At 49.2% G+C, this 23,953-nt stretch overlaps 1 protein-coding gene across 1 annotated transcript; it reads right to left on the reverse strand.

Moving 5' to 3' along the window:
* Positions 1-285: 285 nt before the first annotated feature.
* LOC123092663 (sulfoquinovosyl transferase SQD2) lies at positions 286-6,202 on the reverse strand. Its single transcript, XM_044514480.1, has 11 exons — positions 5,566-6,202; positions 5,294-5,360; positions 5,120-5,190; positions 4,683-4,800; positions 4,533-4,606; positions 4,387-4,442; positions 4,188-4,271; positions 4,022-4,109; positions 3,857-3,934; positions 3,409-3,465; positions 286-932 (listed from the first exon to the last, which is right to left on the reverse strand). Exons 1-11 carry the CDS (start codon positions 5,679-5,681, stop codon positions 494-496), a joined length of 1,248 nt encoding a protein of 415 aa, XP_044370415.1. The 5' UTR covers positions 5,682-6,202; the 3' UTR covers positions 286-493.
* Between the last annotated feature and the right edge of the window lie 17,751 nt (positions 6,203-23,953).

Here is a 23,953-nt window from a genome sequence, read left to right on the forward strand (position 1 = left end):
TGTGTTTCTTGTTGGCCAAGTACTGTTAAAATTATCGACAGCGGTAGCGCTGCTGTTTAAGCCTATCAGCTTATCTTCTGTTTAGTACCTGGAAGAAAGGCCAGTGGTTTCGAAATCTTTAACTTGAAGAATCGAATGGGTTAATGCATTGGAAGATTAGAGAAGCCTTGCGTCAACCTTATTACTCCCTCCGTTCGGAATTACTTGTCTCGGAAATGGATGTATCTAGAATACAAGTAATTCCGAATCGGAGGGAGTACATAATTAGTAGAAACAGACTAGCAGTACGACAGAAATGGCCAATTTCAAAGAACTTTGTAATGTACGGGAACTGCATACAAGCGGCCGGTCAATCATCCGTAACTGTGGACATACGGGTGCAGCAAGCCACACAAGCTCGCAAGCTGCTGCTGGGTACAATGTACAAATCCTTTGGTTGTAGTATAACAGTAGACAGGGCAGCAAACGGAGTGCCTGGCTGGATAAGCGCCGCCTACCCCGTTCTGCCCGTCTTCTTCTGCCAGTACAACGTCGCGGTGCTGTAGTGCTCGTTGCGTATCGTCTTCGAGGCCGTTCTCCAGTCGCAGTTCTCCATCTCCTCTCTGGCAGCCCTTCCGACCGACTCCCTGAGGTCTTTCGACAACAGGAGCTGTTCGATCTTCCTCATGCACTCGTCGAGATCCCCGGGTGTGAAGAGGAAGCTGGTCTTGCCCTCCTTGTCCTTGGGTATTATATCAGGTATGCCTCCGGCGCGAGCAGCGACAACCGGGACTCCAGAAGCCATGGACTCCAGCACTACTTGTCCGAGCGTCTCAGACTCTGAAGGCATTGCAAATACGTCCCCACTGGCATACGCCTGCGAGAGCTCCTCGCCTTGGAGCATTCCGGTGAAAACTACAGGCATACCTGTGAACATTTTTTCCAGCTCAGCCCTGCCAAGATAAACATATGGTGTAAACGTCTCCAGAATTGAAGAGGAAACCGCATGGGGTCAAACAGATGGCCGAGCACAATAAGTTGGTTATCACTTGCTTAGTGCTCATTGCAAATAAAAGCATACCATGTTCTCATTTGGTATTTAAGCATTGTTATTGTTTGTGGACATGTGGTACATTTAATTACTGGCTGCATTAACTTACTTGCTTAGTCCAGAAGTATCTTGTTCAGTACTACCCTGAGTTTCTAACTTACTGAAGAAACAAACCCTCAGGCGAAACCATGTATACAATTAACTCAAAGAAACAGAAAAAAGGAATACTAATCCGCAACTTGTGACAAGGCCATCTTCTCACAACTCAGTCAGGAGTGAAGATAAGCTTGACCACTTGAGACTTTTTTTTTTACATATATATGGTATGCGTTAGAGTACGTCATGGGCCTAATGGGCCCGTTAGTATTAGGGTTAATTAGAGATAAGGGTCGCTTGCTTAGGGGTCAAGTAAACCTTGCTTGGGAGTCAAGTAAACCTCTCTATATAAAGAGAGGAGATGTATCAATCTAATCAAGCAAGAATTAAGAAGGAAATCCCTTCCCTCTTGCCCGGCCGTGGGCAAAAAGGCCCCCGGCCGGCCCTCTCGCGCCATCCTTCTAGCAGCGCCATAACAATTTGGTATCAGCTAGCTTCGGTTCGGTCATGTCTTCACCGCCGCCAAGTCCGTCTCTTCCACTGCCGGTCACCTTGTCGCCTCCGGCGACCACCACGACCGTCGCCCAGCTCCTACCATCGTCGGGATCCTCCGTCGCGCCCACCCCCACCGTCCTTACCTGGGAGGAGGTGTCCAGGGTGCTGCGGGACCTAACCCAGGAGGTCCAGGAGATCCGCCTGTTCTTGGCCGGGTCCTACGGGCCGCACCCGGCTGCTCCGCCCATCGCCGCCCCCGCGCCGCTGTGGCTGCCGTGGCAGCCACCGCACCAGGCGGCCTTCGCCGTGCTCGCCGGGCCGCTGCAGCTGCCATCCATCGCCACCACCGCCCAGCCCTGGCTGCAGTGGCAGCCGCCGCTCCTGGCGGCCTCCACCGCGCCCGGCGCTCTGCCGCGGCAGCCACCGCCGGTCAGCTCCGCCGCCCAGTATGGGATGCCCTACGACGGGAGTGCGACGACCTCGTTCCCATCAGCGTCGCCGCCATCCTAGGGCGTCCACATCCAGCAGATCAAGTCCCCGCCGTCGCCGTCACCGTTTGTCTTGTATCGCTACCCGCCACGTGTCAGCGGCGGTGAGGCTGCAGGCTGCTGCGCGCGGCCTCCTAGCGCGTCGGCGTGTGCGGGAGATGCGTGGTCTGCAGCTGCTGCTCCTCCAAGTTGCCCTTCGCTGCGCAAAGGATCTCGATCTCGTCCGCTGCGTCGGGGATCTTGGGCATGCGGTTTCCCCCACGGGCTGCGGGCATGCTGTTTTCCCCGCGGGCAGCGACCTCAAAGTCTGCAACATCGGCGGTTGGGGGGGCGCACCCTTCCTCGTCATTCTCCATCGCAAGCCCTCCACTCTTCCCTGTGCGGTGCAGACCAACAGCCGTCCGGCGGGGAGAAGGCAGGGTGTCACCGACAAGAGCGCACCGCGTAGCACCACTGCTTTCCGCCGCTGACCGCCGCGAGGGCGCCTCTGCTGGTTACTCTTGCGACCACTTCCAGGTGGCCATACACATGCACTCCTTTTGTCCAGATGGTGTCCATGGGATCCAGGTGGCTGTACACGTGCACGTCCGACGTGCGGATGGTGTCCACTTTTTGTTAAGGGGTCCAAAATAAAGCATCCCAGTCCATTTCAGGTTGAGAATAATAAAACAAGCCAAGATGTAAAAGACTTGTTTTTAGGTGTTAGGTTTGTGTTGCGTCGAGTCATGGTTATAAGTTGGTTAGGCTGCAGCTCGAGGACAAGCTGCATGTCCAGGTGGGGTGTAGTGTTAGAGTACGTCATGGGCCTAATGGGCCCGTTAGTATTAGGGTTAATTAGAGATAAGGGTCGCTTGCTTAGGGGTCAAGTAAACCTTGCTTGGGAGTCAAATAAACCTCTCTATATAAAGAGAGGAGATGTATCAATCTAATCAAGCAAGAATTAAGAAGGAAATCCCTTCCCTCTTACCCGGCCGTGGGCAAAAAGGCCCCCGGCCGGCCCTCTCGCGCCCTCCTTCTAGCAGCGCCATAATAGTATGTGAATTAGCATATACTCCCTCTGCCCCAAAATAAGTGTCGCTGATTTAGTACAAAGTTGTACTCCTACTAACTTTGTACTAAATCAACAATCGTTATTTGGGACGGAGGGAGTACGTTGGAAGTGTGAAAAGATAAGAATAAAGTTCTCCAGATTATGTTCTTTCAATACCGGGTAGTTGCTGATGAACGTAAGCACATATGTCATCAGGTTTGTGTCTTACTGAAAACAGCAAATAGTTAACAGTTGGACAAATGACTCACCTGTATGGTCCATCTCCAACAAAAGCAATTCTTACTCCGGGGAGCTTTTCCATAACTCTGTATTAACAATTCAAATAAGTAAAGCACTAACAACACAGAAAAATGACACTCGTGTAGCAAACACATACTCTACAGACAGGAAAGGTTTAAGTAATGCTAACATGAAGTGTTCACTTTGCTACCAAAAAAAATCAAGATAGCAGAAGTAATATCCTGAGCACTCTTGAAGCTAAAATGCTACATAGGGACAGCTGATAAAGTTGATCATACAAAAGGAAAATTATAGTATCGCAGTTTTTAACAGCCATAAGCAGCAAAAAACAGCTACTATAGAATGATACCTAAATATCATGGATGCAAAATATACCTATCCATTTTACTTCCATGTAGTTCAAATTGTCACTATTTCTAATAATGACGGTATATCCTGTGTATGGGAAAAGCTAACCTCTTTAGAAAATCCAAATTCTTTTCACGCCCAAAACGGCCCACGTGAATTATCAATGGTTTTTCTGGTTCACCACCGCTGACAGGAGACGAAAAGAAAAATCAATAAGCTGTTTGTTGTCTTCTTCAACCCTTTCCTTGTTGAATTTGAAGCAACAGGAGATACCTCAACTTGATCCGCATTTCATGCCTCCGAAATTTAGGATGGAAGCTTTCAGAATCAACACCCTTGTTCCAAAGCCGTACTCTGTTTGCTGCAGAGGCAAGTGGGTATGGTTAGGATAGACGAAGGGTTGAAATGTATATATAGTGATTTATTTTGATTGTTTAACCTGGTACTACTTTAGCAGTTTCAAAGTCCTCGGCAATAGCTACTGAAGGAACGAGAGTAAGATCTGCAGACCTGTGGAGACATCCTTTGAAACAAAATAAGAATGTCAGCACAAACTAAGTGAGAAAGATCAGTTTTATTTTATTCTCAGCTTCACACTTTTGTACAGAACATAATAGAAGTGATGACAATGGGCTTACTTATAAGGCCCCATGTGGGTCCAAGTAACCAATTTAAATTGTACCCTGGTAAGTACCTGGAAGCCGTTACAAGAAATCAATTCAAAGGTGCAATTCTCTTAACAACCCTGAACCAGGTGGCACCTAGCAGAGGAAAAGAAACTCACGCTGGAAGATGTGTGTGATAAGACATCACCATTGGAACTGAAATCATCTTTGCGATAGCAAGGGCGCCAAAAACCTGAAATCACGATATGTGGTAATGAGAAACCACAGGGCAAAGGGCAATGGATGAATATTGAGTTTTTGACAGTTACCATAACTCCAGGTGAAGTAGCATGGATTATGTCTGGCTTGAACTTTGACACGGCAGAAAATATTCTGGGGCTCAATGCCAACGAGAGTGGAACATTTTGGTACAATGGACATGGAAAGCTGAAAAGGAGGTGCTTAGGTAACCGAAGTACATGCAACATGAAGAAGTTTTCCACAAACTGAATTCTGACGACATTCCAAATTTAGAAAGTTGACTAGGACAAATACTTGAAAATAAATATAACATCCGTTTCACAATATATCTAGCAAATGTTCTAGTCAGCATGGCAGTTGATTACGGGACACTCCTCTGAAAATGTTCCATCGTATTTTCTGCGTTCTGTGCTTTCAGCAAAGTAGTTTTTGGAATCGTTTGGTATTTCTGGAGTGGAGTGATCGCTAAGGTAGAGGATGACGATAGTTTGTGCTGGATGATTACCTCCACGAGCCAATGACCTTTGCTCCATGGAACTCCTCGGGAGCTCCTTTGTGCGTGGTCACGACCAAGACCTGAACCGAGTAAGCAGGCGTCAATTCCGAGGTAGGACAACGATCTTGAAAACAGTACAAGTCAAGTCAAGCAGCGACAAGATTGGTAACAAGGGTTGGATACCTCATCGCCCATCTCTCGCAGATGCTTGATGAAGTTCTGGAACCGGTTCTTGTAGCCGGAGATATAGCTGCGACACAGCAACAATGAAAAATGCATTGACTCGGGAGTTCTTGGTAGATCAAAGACGCGTCAAATTTAACAAATCATGCATCCAGCGACCCAATTGTGCAGAGCATCTCGATCTGATCTGATCCAATCTAGCACACTATAATCCGGCCAGCGCCCTGTGCGCAAACACTTGGAAGGGGAGGAGGAGGGAGGAGGAGACTGACGCGAAGGGCGAAGGCTCGACGAAGAGAGCAATGCGATGCGGCCTGGAGCTCCATCCGGCGTCCGCGTCCTCCACCTGCAGGAGCAGCGGCGCCGCCATCTCCGGAGCCTGCCCCATCCTCCTGCTCTGCTGACCCGCACCAGCGCAGCCGACGCCCCAGCTCAGCGCGCCACCACCGCACGAATTATACAACGCCGGCCCGCCGTGGCGTGTACTACTCCTCCCAGCCGTGCCGTGCCCCCTATCCTTCCTCCAAGCCCGGCCTCCGCCCCCCGCCTCGCCTTGGCGCCCACGCTGCGAGGCGGCGACGCGTGGAAGCAGCAGCACGCGTGCCGCCGGCGCGACCGGCACCGAGGCGCGAGGCGACGACGACGTGGTGGACCGGGCAGCGGCCGCGGAGAAAACGGGAGGAATCGGAGCGGGGGTAGCAGCCCCCAGCTGAGGAGGTCGTACAACGGACGAGCGGAGACGGGGGGATGGAATCGAATCGAATCGAATCGGGTTCGTTCTCCCCCGCGGTGAGGCGTGGTGGACTGACGACTTGGTGGCTTGGCTTGGCTTGGCTGAGGTGTGTGGTTTTGCTAATCGTAATCGGGGAATCGGCCGGAGGGAGCGACTTGGGAGGGAGGGGAGAGAATAATTGCCGAGGCCGTCTGAGGCATATGCCTTTCCCTGCCGCGGGCGCAGGGTGCGACAGAGACCGCCGGGTTGTGCTTCGTGCCGTTGCGTTGCGTGCGTTGCGCTGCTGCCTCCTGGTGGAGTGGTGGTCAAACTAGCCAAAAAAACTGACGAAACGTGAAACAAATGAGATTGGTTTTGTTTTCCCCGTCTGCGAAGGCTGGCAGCCAGCACGGGAGGGGAGATCGAATGGGGAATGATTGAGGTTCCCCCTCGAGTGCTGACGGGCGACGACAGCGGCCAGGTAGGAATACGATTGTCCAGCCTTGCTCTGCCCCCCGCTGCCAACGGTCCTGCCTGTTGTCCCCGACGCCTGCACCACGCATGTGCACAAGTGTGCAAGTACTAGAACTCTAGTCTGAGAATCTCAGACTGAGATGGGCCTAGAGGTGTTTAGGACGTGTTTGGTTCAAGTTGTGAACAGTTTCTGCATCGTATACATTTCCCAACCCAGCCTGGTTAAGCACAAACATGCCTAATGGGTCATGTGTAAGTTGTTTGGTTGCCTGCATCTAGTGTTCCTGCATTAGGTAATACGCAAGTGCACTTTATTTGGTTGCTTGCATTGGCCCAAGCGGCACATGAACACGGCGTTTGATTGCATACGGCGTACATGGTGTGCTTACCTTGTACCCTAGTTGGTGAGCTTACCCATAATGATCACACCTAGCACACCAACGCCACAACACAGCAATGGCGATGAACTGGGCGAAGATGATGAAGTTCTTCAGCTTCAGCCAAACTGACGATCCACCTTAGCGCCTTCCACATTGACACCTTCAACCTTGTCACTGTCGACACTGCTGCCTCCGTGCTTTCGCACTCAGTCGGAGTAAGCTTGTTCTGCCGCCTGCCTAGTCTTGAACCCTCTATGGCTGCTGTTGCTATACGATGCCACTTGTGCACTGACTTTTTCCCATGAACTATAAACCCCTGGAGCCTTACCGATGAACACCCTAGCAATGCACAAGAGCAAGAGTTGAAGCAGCAAATCAACGAAGCACACAAGTAGCAACCAAAACAGCACACAAACAACAATGGAGCAGAAGAGAAGAAGTAAAGCATGCATGATCATACGATATAGCAAGTTCTACCTAGCACTACCTTGGTGTTAACCTACCACCACATCTAAAAGAGGGTGTCGTCCTACCACCGCAAGTTCACCATCAGCGTGAGGGGTTAGTATATACCACCTCACCAAAATATACAAACCATCAAATAGTTTTTCAGCCCTAGCTACACAAAATGTACGTCGTGATCGTCGTCGTCGTCGCCACCGCCATCGCCGTCGGGGATCATGCACACTCACAGGCAGCACTACTCTAGTAGTAGTGCCTACCCAGCCAGTCCCTGGGCCACAGCACCCTGTGAGCGTCTGCCATGGCAACAAACCCAACACCCTGGGCCTTGTTGTCAAGCAGGTGGCTGAGAGCTGCCATGAGAGCCTCGTCGCTGAAGCCACCCTAGGTCATGACAGCGCCATACATGTCCGAATGGACGCCGAGGGGCTTGCACTCCCTGATGGCTATTGCCACCTCCTTCACCGCATCAGTCATGCTGCAAAAGACATTGATCTCCTACTCCATCAGGCCTCCTCTCTTCCTCTTCCTATAATGGACGGGGTCAAATGGCTTGTTGAAGGGCTTCACGAAGGGCTTGTCAGGGCCATCAAGGACCTCGACGTCCGGGGTCCCGGGGAAGTCTAGCATGGGAGAACCAAGAGGCTCCCCTGAGCCCATTGCATGCTTCCCACTTGCCAGCCTGAAGGAGAAGATGTGATGCATCTGGCTGTAGTTCTGTATGGGTGTGTTGAGGAACTCAGCGTCTCTTGAGTGGTCCTAAGAATGAAACACAAGTGTTGTTAGTTGCGATTAGGAGTAGGCAAGGGTGGACAGTATGAAAAGGAAGAGGGTTGTGAGCTAACCGCGACATGGCTGGCGTAGTGCTCTGCCTCCAGAACTATGGAGCAAGTGTTCTCATCCCATGAGGCGCCGCTAAGGTCTCTCAGCTTGGACACTTGGATCCATCGACCTCTCCACCTCCTCAGGCGGTTGTACACCTGGGTGGAAGACACCCCCTGCCCACAGAACTCGAACACCTGCTTCGCAACGGTGTTCAAGTGCACCTCCTTGAAGCCCTTGTCAGTCCTAACTCCACTAGAGATGAGATCACACATCTTATTCAGCACGAACGTGAACATGAATGGCTGCCATTTCATGTTGTTCGACCTATCATCCTTATTTGCCTTTGCTATTGCTACCTTGAGTGCAGCGGCAGCAGCAACATCAGAAGTTGGCTCAACGAGCACTACTGGCACATAGAGGGAATCAGACACGAACACCTCTGAATCAGGTGCCATCTCGGACATAGGCTGCGAGTCCTCGACAAACGATGGAGCAAACTGGCTGTCGAACAGGACAAGGGCCTGACTAAGATCCTGTGTCTGCGTGGTCATGACCTACAATCGTAGCATGCATTGACAATAAGTATAGCACACAACATACCGGACAATCCATGAAAGCAGGAGCATACATCTACATGGTTCATCACTATCATAGCAAGCACATGCTTCATCACTATCATACTAAGCACATGGTTCATCGCTATCATACTAAGCATACCGGACAATCTATGAGCACGAACATACATCTACAACAAACAACATGATACAAATGGACCACCAATAGCTACAAATCACAGATCTAAGCACGAATCAACACAAGCACAAGGTTCAACTTCAAACTCTACTACTAATCTAGCCTACCACATGCTTGAACATCTAGCCTTACCACAAATTTCAACCGCAGCATAGCAATCAACCATATGATCTCACAGTTCAGACCACTAATCAACCATGCATCTAAATCAAAACCTAGTTGCAGCTCAGATCTAGCTAGAAGGAACAGAGAGAAAGGGGGATTGAACTCACAGATGCCATGGCTGCAGCTCAAGGACGAGGGGGGCGGTCGTAGAAGATCACCGCCGGTCGGTGAAGGAGCGCCGACGCTGTGGACCGCCAGTCGATGAAGATGCACCGCTTACCTTCTTGTCGGTGCCGATGCGCGTTGGCGAGAAAGCTCGAAGGGAGGGAGAATGGTGGTGGGAGTTGGGGCGGTGAGGAAAGGGGCTAAATAGGGGTGGACTCGGCGGGAGGTGAGCCAAAATCCTCCCGCGGATTTTTCGGTGACGCGGGCGAGCTCAGCCATCTCCCTGGTCGCACGAGGAGAGAAGCGCGTCGCCTCCCCTGCCTCGCTTGCCAGGCTCGCGAGCTACTACTGATTCGGGCGTTTCCCTGGGCCTGGCCTGGACGTGCTTTAAGTTCCGTGCCATGTGGGCCGCATAGTAAACGCAGGCAACCAAATGGGTCAAGTTCTTCCCGCGCGGGCCAGGATGGGCCATATGCAGGCAACCAAACACGCCCTTAATTCCTACTCCTTCTTGCCTTGCAAGCCAGCTTCTTCAATGGAGTCTCAAACTGTGTAATCTTTGATTAGTGAATTGAATGACGTTTTCTTGGACTGCAGCAGGGGTGATTGGGCATCTACAATGTGTGAGGCAGCATTGTCTCTATGCTAGGTCCCACACGTTGCCTTATAGATGGACCCTACCAACAGGTTTAGAAAACAAGTTTCTTGACACACCACAGTCCCTCCCTGCCTCAATTTCGTTATTTCTTAGAGGTTGCCTCACTGCTAAGAGATGATGCTATTTTGAGCAAAAACCAGGGTTGCAATGTATGGAGGCCGCCTCTAAGAGGAGAGAGAAGTCTTAGTAGAGAAAGCAAAAACCAGACGCTATGGGTGCTCTAAATTGCTCACCGGGCTATCTTGTTCGTCTTGTTAAGTCTACGTCACCGCCCATTGTCGGATATAGATAGTCATGTCTAATCTTAGGTGTGGCAACATAAAATAACCTTAGTCGTAAACCAAACAGCCCCAGACTGACCACTTACTTTTTTAGTCACGTCAAATCCATCGATAGAGCGTTTTTGGGTAGATCACATGTAAACTGCCCCAAAGTTAGCGTTTCTCTCTACCTATCGTCTCCAACGGCCAGGGCACTCATCCCCTCCAAGCTTTGTCGGCGAGCCCGTGGATCCACCCCCCTTTACATGTCGCTTAGGCGAACGGTGGTGGGGAAGAGGATCTCGGTGCCTCGGCTCTGGCTAGTAGTTTAGGCTAGGTTTTTTTTCTTGCATGGGGCGGCTTCCGGGCGGATGTCGGCCCTTCATCTTCAAGTTGTTCTTCCAGGCTCCGATACTCCTCTAGTTTGTCCTTTAGGATGGAGTCGACAGAGCTCTAGCATAGATTCTTACTGCCTCATTAGAGCGGCGAGGTTAGGATTTCTCGCCATGTGTATGCCCCCGCGAGATTTGTTATCAAGCACTTCAGATCAATTCAAAGGTTTCAATGACGACGATTGCCACTCTGGGGCACTGGTCCTTAGGGGCACGTGCACTAAGACTTCCCAGCTATCATCGACAAGGTCAAGCCGGCTCTAGTAGGGGGCGACGAGAGCGAAGTGCTCGTTCGGTGGTGCAAGATCCTCATTGTAATTTTTATGATGTTTTAGGATGCTTTGCGCTTCTTATGAACCTTTTTAATAGATCTGGGTACTTCTTAGAAGAAAAAAACCCATCAGCGGAGGGGCTTAAACATCCGACTGATAGGAGACAGTGGATGAATATGTGGTGGTGGTTTCACACATGTCGCAACCTAGTATTGAAACTAGAGAATACTCTGCGCATTGTTGCGGGAATTGGTTGGTGAAAAATTGGGTTTATATAGGACATGAGAACCTAAATTTAAAATACATATGACTTATTATATTTGATTATGTATAGTTGTAAAAATAATATTGAATATAAGTGAAATAATTGAATGGAAAACATTTTCGCACGCATGGTTGAATGTTGTGGTGGGCTTTTTTCCATGCATGATTGCATGTTGAGGTGAGATTTATTCCATTCATAATTATATGATGAGGTAGTATGCTTATTTGTTTCAGCGTGCAAGCTATAGGAGAGATATGGACTAAGAGTTTGGGAGAAATAGGGATGGCAGGTGGGGCAATGTCATTTCAAAGCTATAGTGTGACTATAGGTATTTTTTTCTATGCTTTGGCTGCAAAGTGTATAAAATATAATATGTTAGTGTACAAATTAAAACTACTACCTTGTTCAAATCTAGAGAGTACAAAATTATTATACACCTTTAGTAAAACTATGCAAAATAAATAAATTATGAAAGCAATTTTTTATAATGTATTGATAACCACATCACTAATTTATTACATTGTTCCAAATTTATTATATTTGTACAACATTTCACAAGGTTCTCCGTAAGTTTTGCTAGAGACTATAACAATATTCAACGCTAACGCGTAGAAATGCTGTTACCATATGTTTTAGTAGAGAAACTAAATATTTTGGGAATAAAATGCCTAATAATCAGTAAGTTTGTTTTAAAAAGGGAATTCAGTCAATTCAGTAAATGGTTTTGGCTAATTTTATATTTTAAAATCACCATAGTTCTCATTAATTTCTCGAATTCTTGTGTGCGTTAAATTCCTATGTGTAAATCATATTTTAAGAAATGATTTGGTACATGTTATGTTTTAAAATTTTGTTCCTCGTGTTTCTTTTCTAGCTTCGTATTTTAATCTTTTGGTTTTTTTGTCAGACTAGTTGAGTTGGAAAAGAAAATCTCAATTTGTTTTTTCCTTTTGATTTTTTTTCATTGTACATTTTTTTGGAAAAGAAGGATAAACCTCCGGCATCTGTATCTGGACAATGCATGCGGCCATCTTATGAATTATTCACATGGACCATACAAAGTAATACATGAGTGAATCTAAAACAACCATCTAGACAACAACTGTTGCTACTCCTATCCCATTGATGAAGGCGTGCCGAATATCCGAGCCTAATACCAAACGGACATCGGACCAAACCCTAACATCTAAAGCCAGATGCGCCAGCCCAGCCACATACTGGGACTGGGTCCCATACCAGACTGACGCACTCTCAGAGGCTGTCGCCGCCATCTTCCACCAGTCCATCTCTGGAGCAGCAACTAACCCGTCGACCTTGCCTGGCCTGCCGTCGACGCCGCCACGACGCCAGACAACTCCACCATCTTGCACAAATCCGCCCACACGCGCCCGTCGCCGAACCTCCACAGCACAATGCCACCGGGATCCGCCGTCGGTCTTGCGATGGATGAGAAACCGCTCTTCCGCTTGTCCCGTCCAACTAGCACTTGCTCCAAAACGATGCCCTCAGAAGAGACAACGACATCAAAGTTACCATCATCGTCCGATTCGGTAGATCCAGATCTAGGGTTTCCCCCGGAGCATCACGAGTGGGGTGCAACGACCTGCAACAACGATGCCTCGAGAAGGGAACGACGTCATAGACGCCGTCATCATCCGCCATGACCGAAGTCGGCGCGATTTTCACCGAAACTCGCGTCCCCCAACCTTGCAGCTTGCTGGAACCGAGCGGAGCCTCGCCGTGGAGACGAGGGTCGCCTTCGGCACGCCGGCAGGGAGTCTCCAGCCGCCCCTCTCCAGTCCTCCTCGTGCCACCGACCAGCCAAGGCTGTACCGAGATGGATCTGGACAGGACACCAGATCCACAACCATCGGAGCCACCCATGTGCCCGCGGCCGCCACACCGTCGGCCATGTAGGTTCCCATCGCCACCATGCAACAGGGGCGCCGCCCTGACTGCCGTCCCCGGCCTCCCCGCGTGAGACGCCGCCTCCATCTCACCGGATCTGCCGCGGCGACCACCCGCCCTGGATCATGCAGGGCACGGCGCCACCGTGTCCCTTGCCGGCGGCAGCGGCGGCTGGGGATGGAGGACCGGGGAGGGGCTGGTGGCGCGGGATCGGGGGGCCCGGGCACCGCCCGAGGGGAGGCGACGCGAGGGGGATGGGAGTCGTCGGGGTGAGGTGACGGCGCTAGATCACGATCCTTTCTAGCCTGTGCCTTTTTTCATTGTACTGATTGGTTTCAGTTTAATTTGCCCTATCATGCGCGTGAAACCATCGTTACATCGTCATTAAAACATCATTCGATGCGGCAATGAATCAGGTATAGATAATTTTCCTTTGCAGGGAAATATAGACAGCTTGACATGTGAGGACTAAGAATTTCCTGCGCCAGAGTTTAGAGACCAACTTAGGTGCCGGCAATAGGAATGTTGAGAGGCTAAAAAAATACTTAACAGAATTTTAAATTGCTTTAAAACCGCGAGGCAGGCCCAGTTAGCCATCACAAATCCTGATACTATTGATATATGCAATCAAATTGCTTTACAATTTATATATTTTGTGGGGGCGCATGGATCAGGAATTCTCGCATGGTCATTTTTCATAGATCCATCTACTGCCACGTCGGTTCGATTACTACTGGAGCACGACATGCCAGTCTCATCGTTAAAGAAACAAAAATATCGGATGCAAATGCAATGTCATCTGACAGATGGCCTTGGCAAGCTATTAAATTTTTCGTGGGGGTGGCCGGGTGAGAGCGACCCGGCTGCTTCACAGTTAAGAACTTCCGGGTGGCCTCTCCAAACAAATACAAGAAACTTCTAGATGGATTTCTTTTGACGTGGGAACGTGATGGAAAAACTGATGTGAAGGGAATGAGATCCTCGTGTTGAATCTGAACAAAAAGAGGAGCGCCAAGATCGCTGTCATCGTCGGAAAACCGAGAACGTCCGATCCAGATACCGTCGGCCGGCCCTTCGCACTTCGCAGGACTATTCGCTGAAACATGTGAAGATGATGATGCTTGTAGCGGGCACCACCAAGTAGGTCCAGGCGTCCAGCGACGATCGAAAACTTGTGTGTTAATGCCGTCTTATCTTATCTCCTACTAGCCCAGTAGCAGCAGATCGCGTGGCGCTGTCGACATTACCCTGCCCTCTGCCATTTAGGACGCGGACATAAACCTGCGCGCATGCACGTTGCTTCGAGTTCTTTTTTTAACATCAATACAGACGCAAGTGCTTATACATACGCGCATACATTCATCCTTATGAACGCACGTAGGCACACCCTATTCCTATGAGCACCTCCAAAAGACTGAGCCGGCATGTCATCTTGAAATTTATGAAGTCACCGTAGGCGCCTCGTCGTCGACGGGAACGTCTCCTCCCACTGAAAGCACATCGACGGAAATCCTCCTCCCACTGAAAGCACATTGTCAAAAATTCTGAAATAAATCCAGAAATAATGTGAGCACCAGAACTTGAACCCTGGTGGACTGAGGATACCAGTGGCCCTCTAACCATCCAACCACAGGTTGGTTCTTGCATCCAGTTGAGGCAGGGCAAAACATCTCGTTCAGGAATCCCACGCCACGTCCCATCCCAACCAGGCCCCTGATCCCAACCGGGAGTGGTTTCGTAGTAGAAAGCAAAGGTATACCAGATGATCCGAAGAAGTACGATCTATTTTATCCCCTGGCTAGCTAGGGTTTCTCGTGCTTCCGTCACCGTCGTCATCGTCGCCATCTGAGAAATTTTGGTCCCCTCGCCTTCAGCTGCCATCTTAGCTACGAGAGGGGGGGGGGGGGGCTCGGATCTTCAAGACCTCTATGTTCTTCGTCAACGCCTAGTGATCATCATAGTTTTGTGAGAATAAGCTTCCTCTCGTTCTTTTGTCAGTGTCATGAGGTTAGAGAGTTTTATGTCCTTGCATATTCGACTATTCAGATGTAATGAGTTTATGTTGTTGTGTCAAGTTTTTTTTATTAGTTTGATTCTTTGTGAAGTTGAAACCTTTCATCGACACCATGATGAAGATATAGTGATTCGACGACCTGCATTTCTAGGGGATCATCCCCGACCCAAGTACATTCATCGATCAAGGCTTATGATCTTTTTAGATGGGCGACTCAATGCACTTTCAAAAATCATTATTGGCAATGTTCGTGCGGATGAAAGAGTGACACCATCGTTGCTCCAATCTAATTGCACACTCTTTACCGAAGTCTTTGGAGTATTTCTTCGAGCAGAGATTGATATCGCGAAGAAGGTGTTTACAAGAGATTTCATTGCAATTCTTAGTAATATAAGCTACTTTGTATTTTCTTGGATCGTAGGTCCATATCAATGTACCTGTAATTGCTATGAATGTCAATAAAGTTACAGGTGTTTCTAAAAAAACAAGATGATTCGAAGATGCTCTTCCACGATCACGTGGCTAGTCGTGTTGTTCGCTTCAGGGTGTTAAGAGCATCTACAGCCGGACCTCTCAAATCCGTCTCATACGCCCGGGCGGGCCACCCGGTCACTGACCGGTCACGTTTTTTCGACCCACACGGACACCTCAAACGGGCCTCAAACGCTCGGGCTGACCGCTGATGATGACATGTACCTAGGATAAGGTCTTAGGCCTGACCTATATGCCCTTTCCAAGGACACCACACAAGAGGCCAATGCCTACAAAGTTAAACAGAAGATATCGACATAAATCCTTATGAAGTGCAATCCACTCGACAGATGACTCCACTCGGATATCCCAATTCCACTCGACGGTCGCTATTTCACTCAGAAGACAAGAATACACTCAGAAGACAGAAGGCCTAAGGTCACCTGTAGATAGCAATGGTCGGTCATTCACACTGCCACCATAAAGGTCATTAAACACAGGCATTACCAGTAACGTATGTGACTTTACTCCCTCATTGAACCCTTGCGTAACTGAGGACCGTGAGGGATCGACGCACTCTATATAAGCCACCACTCCCCTCTGGCACAAGGGTTCGCACCCCCTGTAACTCAACACCCCAATCAACAAAGCCTCCGCGGCACCGATACGTAGGGTTGTTACCTCCTCCAAGAGGCACCTGAACTCGTGAAACTGAGTGTACAACCTCGCCCTAGTTAGGACTCTGCCCTCTCCTACGTACCCCCTATCTCTACTGTCAGATTTGTTCCCACGATAGTTGGCCCACCGTGGGGCAGGCGTCTGAGTGACTTTCGACGAGGTTGCGATATTCGATCTCCTTCGACATGGTTTCCGGTGGTGGATTGTCTTTGGGCCGCGAGATCTGTCTCGGCGCGCTCGCCTTCATCGCCGATGATTCGGCCTGGCTTCAAGAGGCCCCCGTCGACGTCGAGGCGCTCAACATTCGCGGGGCAGCGCACTTCCGCGCGAGTGCCTGCGACGTCCTTCTGCGGCAGCTATTGACTCAGTATCGGTCGCCTCCCGTGGCGTCTTTGCTTCCCGCAACCCGTCACCGCAAGTGATCCGGTCGCTCGCGGCTCCAGCGGTGGGTGAAGCACGCGGTGGCCCGTCAGTCGGCCACACCTCAAATCGTGGCAAGCGAGCCTGATGAGTCCCTTTATGTCTTGTTCGATCCGTCGACTGGCCACTCTGATACCCTCTCCGAGTGTGAAAGCAACGACCCCGTGACGGAGGTCCTCATGGTTGGCTCCTAGCGCAGCCCATCAGGATTTCCCCATGCCTGGGCAGTAGCGGCGGTCCGTCGCGCGACAACGACGAGTACTATCCAGAAGCCCTCACTGCGGAGCAGAGGGAGGAGTTGCAGCGCAGACAAGATCAGGCCTTGGAAGCTCTCCAGACCCCCATCACTGGGGAGACCCCCGAGGCTCAGGCCTTGGAGGCTGCGCGCATAGCCACTCTGGCTGAGCATGCGCGCCTGGAGAATCTTCAGCCAGCACTCGACGACCGTGCCCACAGACATATTCCAAGTTCCAGTCGACGACAACGGCAATTGTTTCCGACTGGACCTTAGGATGAGTGTCAGGTATACCGAACACCGATCCAAAATGTTGCAGCGGCTGCGTGTATTGCAGATTCAATCCAGCCGTCCCGTTCTAAGGCTGGGAGAGGCTTACAGTAGATTCGGGCGCTGCTCAAGGCGGCCGGAGTGCAGAACTCAGCTATTACTTAGTCACGCGATAGGATTCACAGCAGGTCAGTCATGGCAGACACAGTTCAGTCGACACAAAGCCCAAGATCGCCTCCGTGGTGTGAAGATTGTGGTTATCGCCAGGACCAGTACTTGGGTCGAGGCCACGGGCAGTTTGACCATCGATACCACTGTGACGACCATCGTCGAGTGCCTATGCCCCCTCCGAGGGGTGGTTCATACGCGCCCCGGTGGTACGATGACAGGCACCCGTATGGCGATGAGCGAAGGATCCCAGTCGACCCCCGAGAGCCAGGGTTTGATGCATGGTCAGTCCTTGTGCAGGGCCTGGTTGATAGAGATAGAGCTCACAGAGAAAGTTTGGACAGAGATTACCTGAGTGGGAACAGAGCGTTCGTCTCTGGACCTGAGTGTTTCAGCAGAGCCATTCGAGCTACTGAGATTCCTCCCAACTTCAGATTGGCTGCATGAGTAAGCAAGTTACTGGCGAGTCAAAGCCAGACACGTGGTTGCATTGGAGGATCACCGAGTGGCAGTGCAGATTGGTGGTGGCAATGATGAGGTAGCCATGAATAATTTGCCCTTGATGCTTGAAGGCTCGGCTAGGGCCTGGTTGAATCAGTTGGCTCCTGCCAGCATCTTTTGCTGGGAAGACTTGGACCGAGTGTTTATCAAGACATTTAAAGGCACTTGCAAGTTTCTCATTGGGTTGTCTGAGCTGCAACACTGTTTCCAGAAGCCGAATGAAACTTTGAGGGATTACATCCAGCGATGGACTACACTTCATCATTTGGTAGAGAATGTTTCAGAGCACCAAGCGGTCTGCGCTTTCAAGGAAGGCGTACGGTACAGAGAGCTCATACTGAAATTTGGTCGCTCCGGGGCCATGACTCTGAATCGGATGATGGAAATAGCCACTCGGTACGCGAATGGTGAAGAAGAAGACCGACTCCATAACGGCAAAGGGAAGATAGTCGACCCCGATGCTGGAGGCGGAAATCCCAGTCGAAAGCAAAAATGTAAGGCTAAAGTCGCAGGCCAGGCTGAAGCTGAAGTGGTGAATACCCAAGGGAAGTTCAAGGGAAAGCCCAAAGGACAGTGGGTACCCAAGAAGATGAAGTATCAACCAGGACGTCCTGGATTTACCGTGTCTCATTCACACGAAGAAAGATGAGGAAGGCAACTTGATTGTGCCTAAACATGCCACTCGATAGTGCAGATTCCTTATCCAGCAGTTCCGTGAAGGACAACAGAGTGAGAAAGACTCTGATAAGGATGAAGATGAAGAAAAGGGAGATGCCTAAACACACCACTCGATCGTGTAAAGTTCTCACGAATAGTGGCAGTGGATTGAACATTCTGTATGCAGAAACCCTCTAGGGGATGGGGATTTCAATGTCGCGACTCAGTGAGAGCAACATTCAGTTCCATGGAGTCATCCCAGGAAAGAAGGTGAAATCACTCGGGCAGATTGCTCTGGATGTGGTTTTCGGTGATTCAAAGAATTTCCGCAAGGAAAAGTTGATGTTTGAAGTGGTAGATTTCCACAGTGCCTATCATGCTATTCTGGGTACGCCGGCGTATGCTCGTTTCATGGCCCGTCCGTGTTACGTATATATCAAGATGAAGATGCCCAGGCCCAAAGGTGTGATCACGGTCACTGGGAACAAACAGAGAGCAGAGGAGTGCCTTCCGAAGGGGTCCAAGATCACTGACAAGAAAATGGCAGTGGCTGAACTGGAAGAATACAAGAAGAATGGTGATCCACGTGATTTGCTCCGTTCCAAGAAGCCTGCTTCTGAGTCTGCATTTTAGTCGGCCGACGAGATGAAACCAGTTCACATTCACCCAGAAGATCCCATAGTTGCTTCGACCAACATCTCAACGACACTCGATAGCAAATAGGAAGTCACGCTCATCCAGTTCCTCCGTGAGAACTGGGACATCTTCGCATGGAAACCATTAGACATGCCAGGTGTACCCAGGGGACTGGCTGAGCACCGTTTGTGGGTCGACCCCAAAGCTAAACCTGACAAGGAACATCTCTGTCGGTCCGCCTCGGAGAAGAGGAAGGCGATTGGCAAGGAAGTGGCTCGGCTCCTGGCAGCTGAGTTCATCCGCGAGATATACCACTCCGAGTGGCTCGCCAACATCGTCATGATCCCCAAGAAAGATAAGTCACTCAGTATGTGCATTGACTTCAAGCATATCAATCAGGCCTATCCGAAAGATCATTTCCGCTCCCCAACATCGATCACGTAGTCGACTCGACTACGGGGTGTGAGCATTTGTCTTTTCTCTATGCGTATTCCGTTTACCATCAAATCCGACTGTTTGGGCCAGATGAAATAAAAATGGCCTTCATCACCCCATTCGGGTGTTTTTGTTATGTCACCATTCCTTTCGGTCTCAAAAACACCGGAGCCACATTCATGCGCATGATTCAGAAGTGCCTGCTCACTCAGATCAGTCGAAATGTGGAGGCTTATATGGATGATATCGTAGTGAAGTCACGCAAAGGTTCCGACCTGCTGACTGACCTCGCTGAAACCTTCACCAAATTGAGAAGGTATGACATTCAATTGAATCCGTCCAAGTGCACATTCGGAGTACCCGGAGGAAAGTTACTCGGTTTTCTCGTTTCCGAACGAGGGATAGATGTTAATCCCGAGAAAATTGGTGCAATTCTCCTAATGAAACGCCCTGTGTGTGTGCATGACGTTAAGAAGCTCACAGGTTGTCTTGCTGCATTGAGTCGATTCATTTCATGTCTCGGTGAGAAGGCGCTGCCTCTTTACCGACTGATGAATAAGTCTAATACATTCGAGTGGACTACCGAAGCCGAAGCAGCGTTTGTGGAGCTCAAAGCCCTGCTTTCCACCCAGCCGATGCTTGCTGCTCCGAACAACAAAGAGCCTCTACTCTTATATATCACAGCTACTGGTCAGGTTGTCAACACAGTGCTCACAGTCGAGTGAGAGGAAGAAGGCAAAGCCTATAAAGTTCAACGTCCAGTGTATTATATCTCTGAAGTCTTGACTCCGTCCAAGCAGAAGTATCCGCACTACTAGAAGCTTGTTTATGGAATTTACTTGACTGTGAAGAAAGTTGCACATTATTTCCAAGACCACTCGATTTCAGTCGTCAGCGATGCTCCTTTGTCTAAAATCATAAACAATCGAGATGCAACCGATCGAGTGGCTAAGTGGGCAATTGAACTTCTCCCTCTGGATATCAAGTTTGAAGCAAAGAAGGCAATAAAATCTCAGGCGCTTGCAGATTTCTTGGCCGAGTGGATTGAGCAGCAACAATCGACTCAAGTTCACCCGAAACACTGGACTATGCTTTTTGATGGATCTAAGATGTTGAATGGCTCTGGTGCCGGAGTAGTCCTGGTGTCCTCAAGAGTTGATATACTAAGTTATGTCCTTCGGATTCACTTCGATTCCTCCAATAACGAAGCTGAGTATGAAGCACTTCTCTGCGGGTTGCGTATGTCCATCTCGAACGACGTCCGTCGCCTGATGGTCTATGGTGACTCGGATTTGGTGGTCAATCAAGTGATGAAGGAGTGGGACATCAGAAATCCTGCCATGACTGGATATTGCAACGCAGTATGAAAGTTAGAGAAAAAGTTCGAGGGTTTGGAGCTCCACCATATTCCCTGAATCAAGAATCAAGCAGCCGACGAGTTGGCAAAAATAGGTTCCACCTGGAAACCTATCCCCAGCAATGTGTTTCTTGAGCATCTCCATTCCCCATCAGTGCAAGAGGATCCCTTTACTGAAGAACCTCCCCAAGCAATAAGTCCTACCAATCCGACTGAAATCTAGGTACCAGTAGTTATCGATTTAGTTATGGAGATTCTGGTGATCACCCCCAACTGGACAGTACCATACATTGCGTATCTGCTCAGACAGGAGCTTCTAGAAGATGAAGTTGAAGCGCGTCAGATTGTCCGCAGGTCCAAGGTTTTCATGGTGATTAATGGGCAGCTCTACAGAGAGAGTGTTACTGGCATGGCTCGACGATGTATTTCTCCAGAAGAGGGTCGACTAATTTTGGATGATATCCACTCGGGGACCTGTGGTCACCATGCATCCTCTCGGACCATCGTGGCCAAAGCATACCAAGCAGGATTCTACTGGCCGCGGGCCAATGAAGCTGCAAAAGAAATCGTGGATAAGTGTGAAGGTTGCCAGTTCTACGCAAACATGTCCCACAAGCCAACATCTACTTTGAAAACCATTCCATTTGTCTGGCCATTTGCTGTGTGGGGATTGGACATGATCGGGCCGCTCAGGACCGGCAAAAGTGGTTTCACTCATATTCTTGTAGCAGTCGACAAGTTCACCAAGTGGATCGAAGCCAAACCTATCAAAAGCTTAGACTCAAGCACAACCATCAATTTCATAAGAAAGCTGACATTCCGATATGGAGTTCTGCACAACATTATCACATACAATGGCTCAAACTTTGACTCGAAAGAATTCAGAGTGTTCTACGCTTCCCCAGGGACTCGAGTGGATTGCGCATTCGTTGCGCATCCGAAGTCGAATGGCCAAGCCGAAAGAGCAAACGGTCTAATCCTCTAGGGTTTGAAACCTCAGCTCATGCGCAACCTCAAACACGTAGCTAGGGCTTGGGTGACAGAACTGTCGTCTGTTCTATGGGGATTGAGGATAACTCCCAACCGATCCACCAACCGAACCCCTTTCTTCATGGTGTATGGAGCTGAAGCTGTACTGCCTAGTGATCAGCTTCACAATGCACCCCGAGTGGAACTTTATTCAGAAGTTGAGGCAGAGCAAGCACGTTAGGATGCAGTAGACCTTCTGGAAGAAGAACTGGATATGGATTTGATCCGATCGACTATCTATCAACAAGATCTTCATCGATTCCATGCAAAGAACGTCAATGGTCGAACATTTCAAGAAGGAGACCCGGTGCTCCGAGTGGATGAACAACAACCACATAAGCTCGCTCCTGCATGGGAAGGCCCTTTCGTGGTCACCAAGGTGCTCCACAATGGAGCCTACCACCTCTACAATCTAACTCAGAAGAAAGATGAGCCGCGCTCCTGAAACGCAAATCTTCTTTGTTGTTTTTATACTTGACAGTCGGATTGTTAGGATGTAATAAGAGTGCTTGTTAGACTGTTTATCAATACATGTTACCTGCAGTCTCTCAATGATTGTTCTCACATAAGCATGTGTCTAAATTCCACAGTGGGTGACTTAGCTGTGGAACCCTTTTTTGCCTAAGTTAAGAAACTACTCCAAGTGGAGAGGAATCCTCCCACTCAGGGGCTTGTCTGTGAACCACTTTTGCCTAAATTAAAAATCTACTCCGAGTGAGAGCAATCCTCCCGCTCGGGGACTTAGCCACGAACCAATTTCGCCTAAGTTAAAAATCTAGTCCAAGTGAGAGAAATCCTCCCACTTGGGGACTTAGCCATGAACCAGCTTCACCTAAGTTTAAAAACTACTTCGAGTGAGAGCAATCCTCCCACACGGGGGCTTAGCCGCGAACCAGTTTGGCCTAAGTTAAAAAACTACTCCAAGTGAGAGCAATCCTCCCACTCGGGGGCTTAGCCGCAAGCCAGCTTCGCCTAAGTTAAAAAACTACTACGAGTGGAGAGCAATCCTCCCACTCGGGGGCTTAGCCGTGAACCAGTTTCGCCTATGTTAAAAAACTACCCCGAGTGAGAGCAATCCTCCCACTCAGGGGATTAGCCGTGAACCAATGCATTGAACGAGAATCTGCTAATTCTTCACCTAAATGTTCAAATGCTTCAAATGTTGCAAATTCTTCACTTGTCTCTGCTATCACTAATTCCTCATCTGAGGACATTGCTAGTACTACTAATGATGCAGGGCTGAAGGAATTGTACACAACAGGCATGTAGAAAAGCCTCAAAGGGCATCAGATTCTTTTGTGATGTGCTCAAAAAGCAAATCCTCAACAGAAACCCTAGGAAAGAGGGTATTGCCTTTGAGAGGAAACTCAATGCTGATGGAACATATTGGAAGCCTGAGCAATACCCCAAAACCTCATGGGTTGCTGCAAAGGGACCTCCAGTTGATCCATCCAACTTATCTCGCTTTACATGTGAATCTCCTCATTCTTTTGATGAGTCATTTGACTCCAACTATAAACTGTTCAAAAATCAGAATGGTGAAGTATTTGCTAGATATATTGGGACTAACTGCAGGAACGGGTCCCCTATGAAGAAAATCTGGGTTCCCAAAAGTTATCTTGAAAGTCTTCAGGTGAATGTCCTCATAACACCACCCGTGAAGAACAGGAACCCCAGATCCAATTCTTCATATGGACCTAATTCTTCACATGGATCAAATTCCTCAAGTGGATCAAAGTCCTCATATGATCATCATCATGCTAACCCTTCTGTTTCGCAGGGTAGAGCTAAGGGCTATGAATATGCGCATTATTCTTCAAATCATTATGTTCATAAGTCCTTGAAGAATTTCTCTGCTTATTCACATGCTTACCCTAACCCCTCTTATGTGAAACAAAGTGGACTAGCTTCTATGTCACCTTTCTCATATGGTGCTCGCAGAGTGATGAACTCTTTGCCACCCCTTCAGATGTGGGTGGTGAAGAAAAATAACTAATCTCTTATGCAGGGTCAGGTCTCCAGACGTGCTCAAAACGTCTGAAGAATTTGCTGGAGACCTGAACAATGCCTGAAAGGACGCAGGCTAATCATGAAGAAATGAATTTTCATTTCTCACGTCCTCATACTGTTTTATCTGTGCTATTGCTTGATGAAATTG

The sequence above is a fragment of the Triticum aestivum genome, chromosome 4B, assembly GCF_018294505.1.
Source record: "Triticum aestivum cultivar Chinese Spring chromosome 4B, IWGSC CS RefSeq v2.1, whole genome shotgun sequence".
In the NCBI taxonomy this organism is placed as follows: Eukaryota; Viridiplantae; Streptophyta; class Magnoliopsida; order Poales; family Poaceae; genus Triticum; species Triticum aestivum.

Coding starts and splice junctions, on each gene's coding strand:
- LOC123092663 (XM_044514480.1), bottom strand. CDS start 5,681: ATGGGGCAGGCTCCGGAGATGGCGGCGCCGCTGCTCCTGCAGGTGGAG. Junction 5,361..5,565: donor GTCGAGCCTTCGCCCTTCGC/GTCAGTCTCCTC, acceptor GCTGTGTCGCAG/CTATATCTCCGGCTACAAGA. Junction 4,443..4,532: donor TATCACACACATCTTCCAGC/GTGAGTTTCTTT, acceptor AACGGCTTCCAG/GTACTTACCAGGGTACAATT.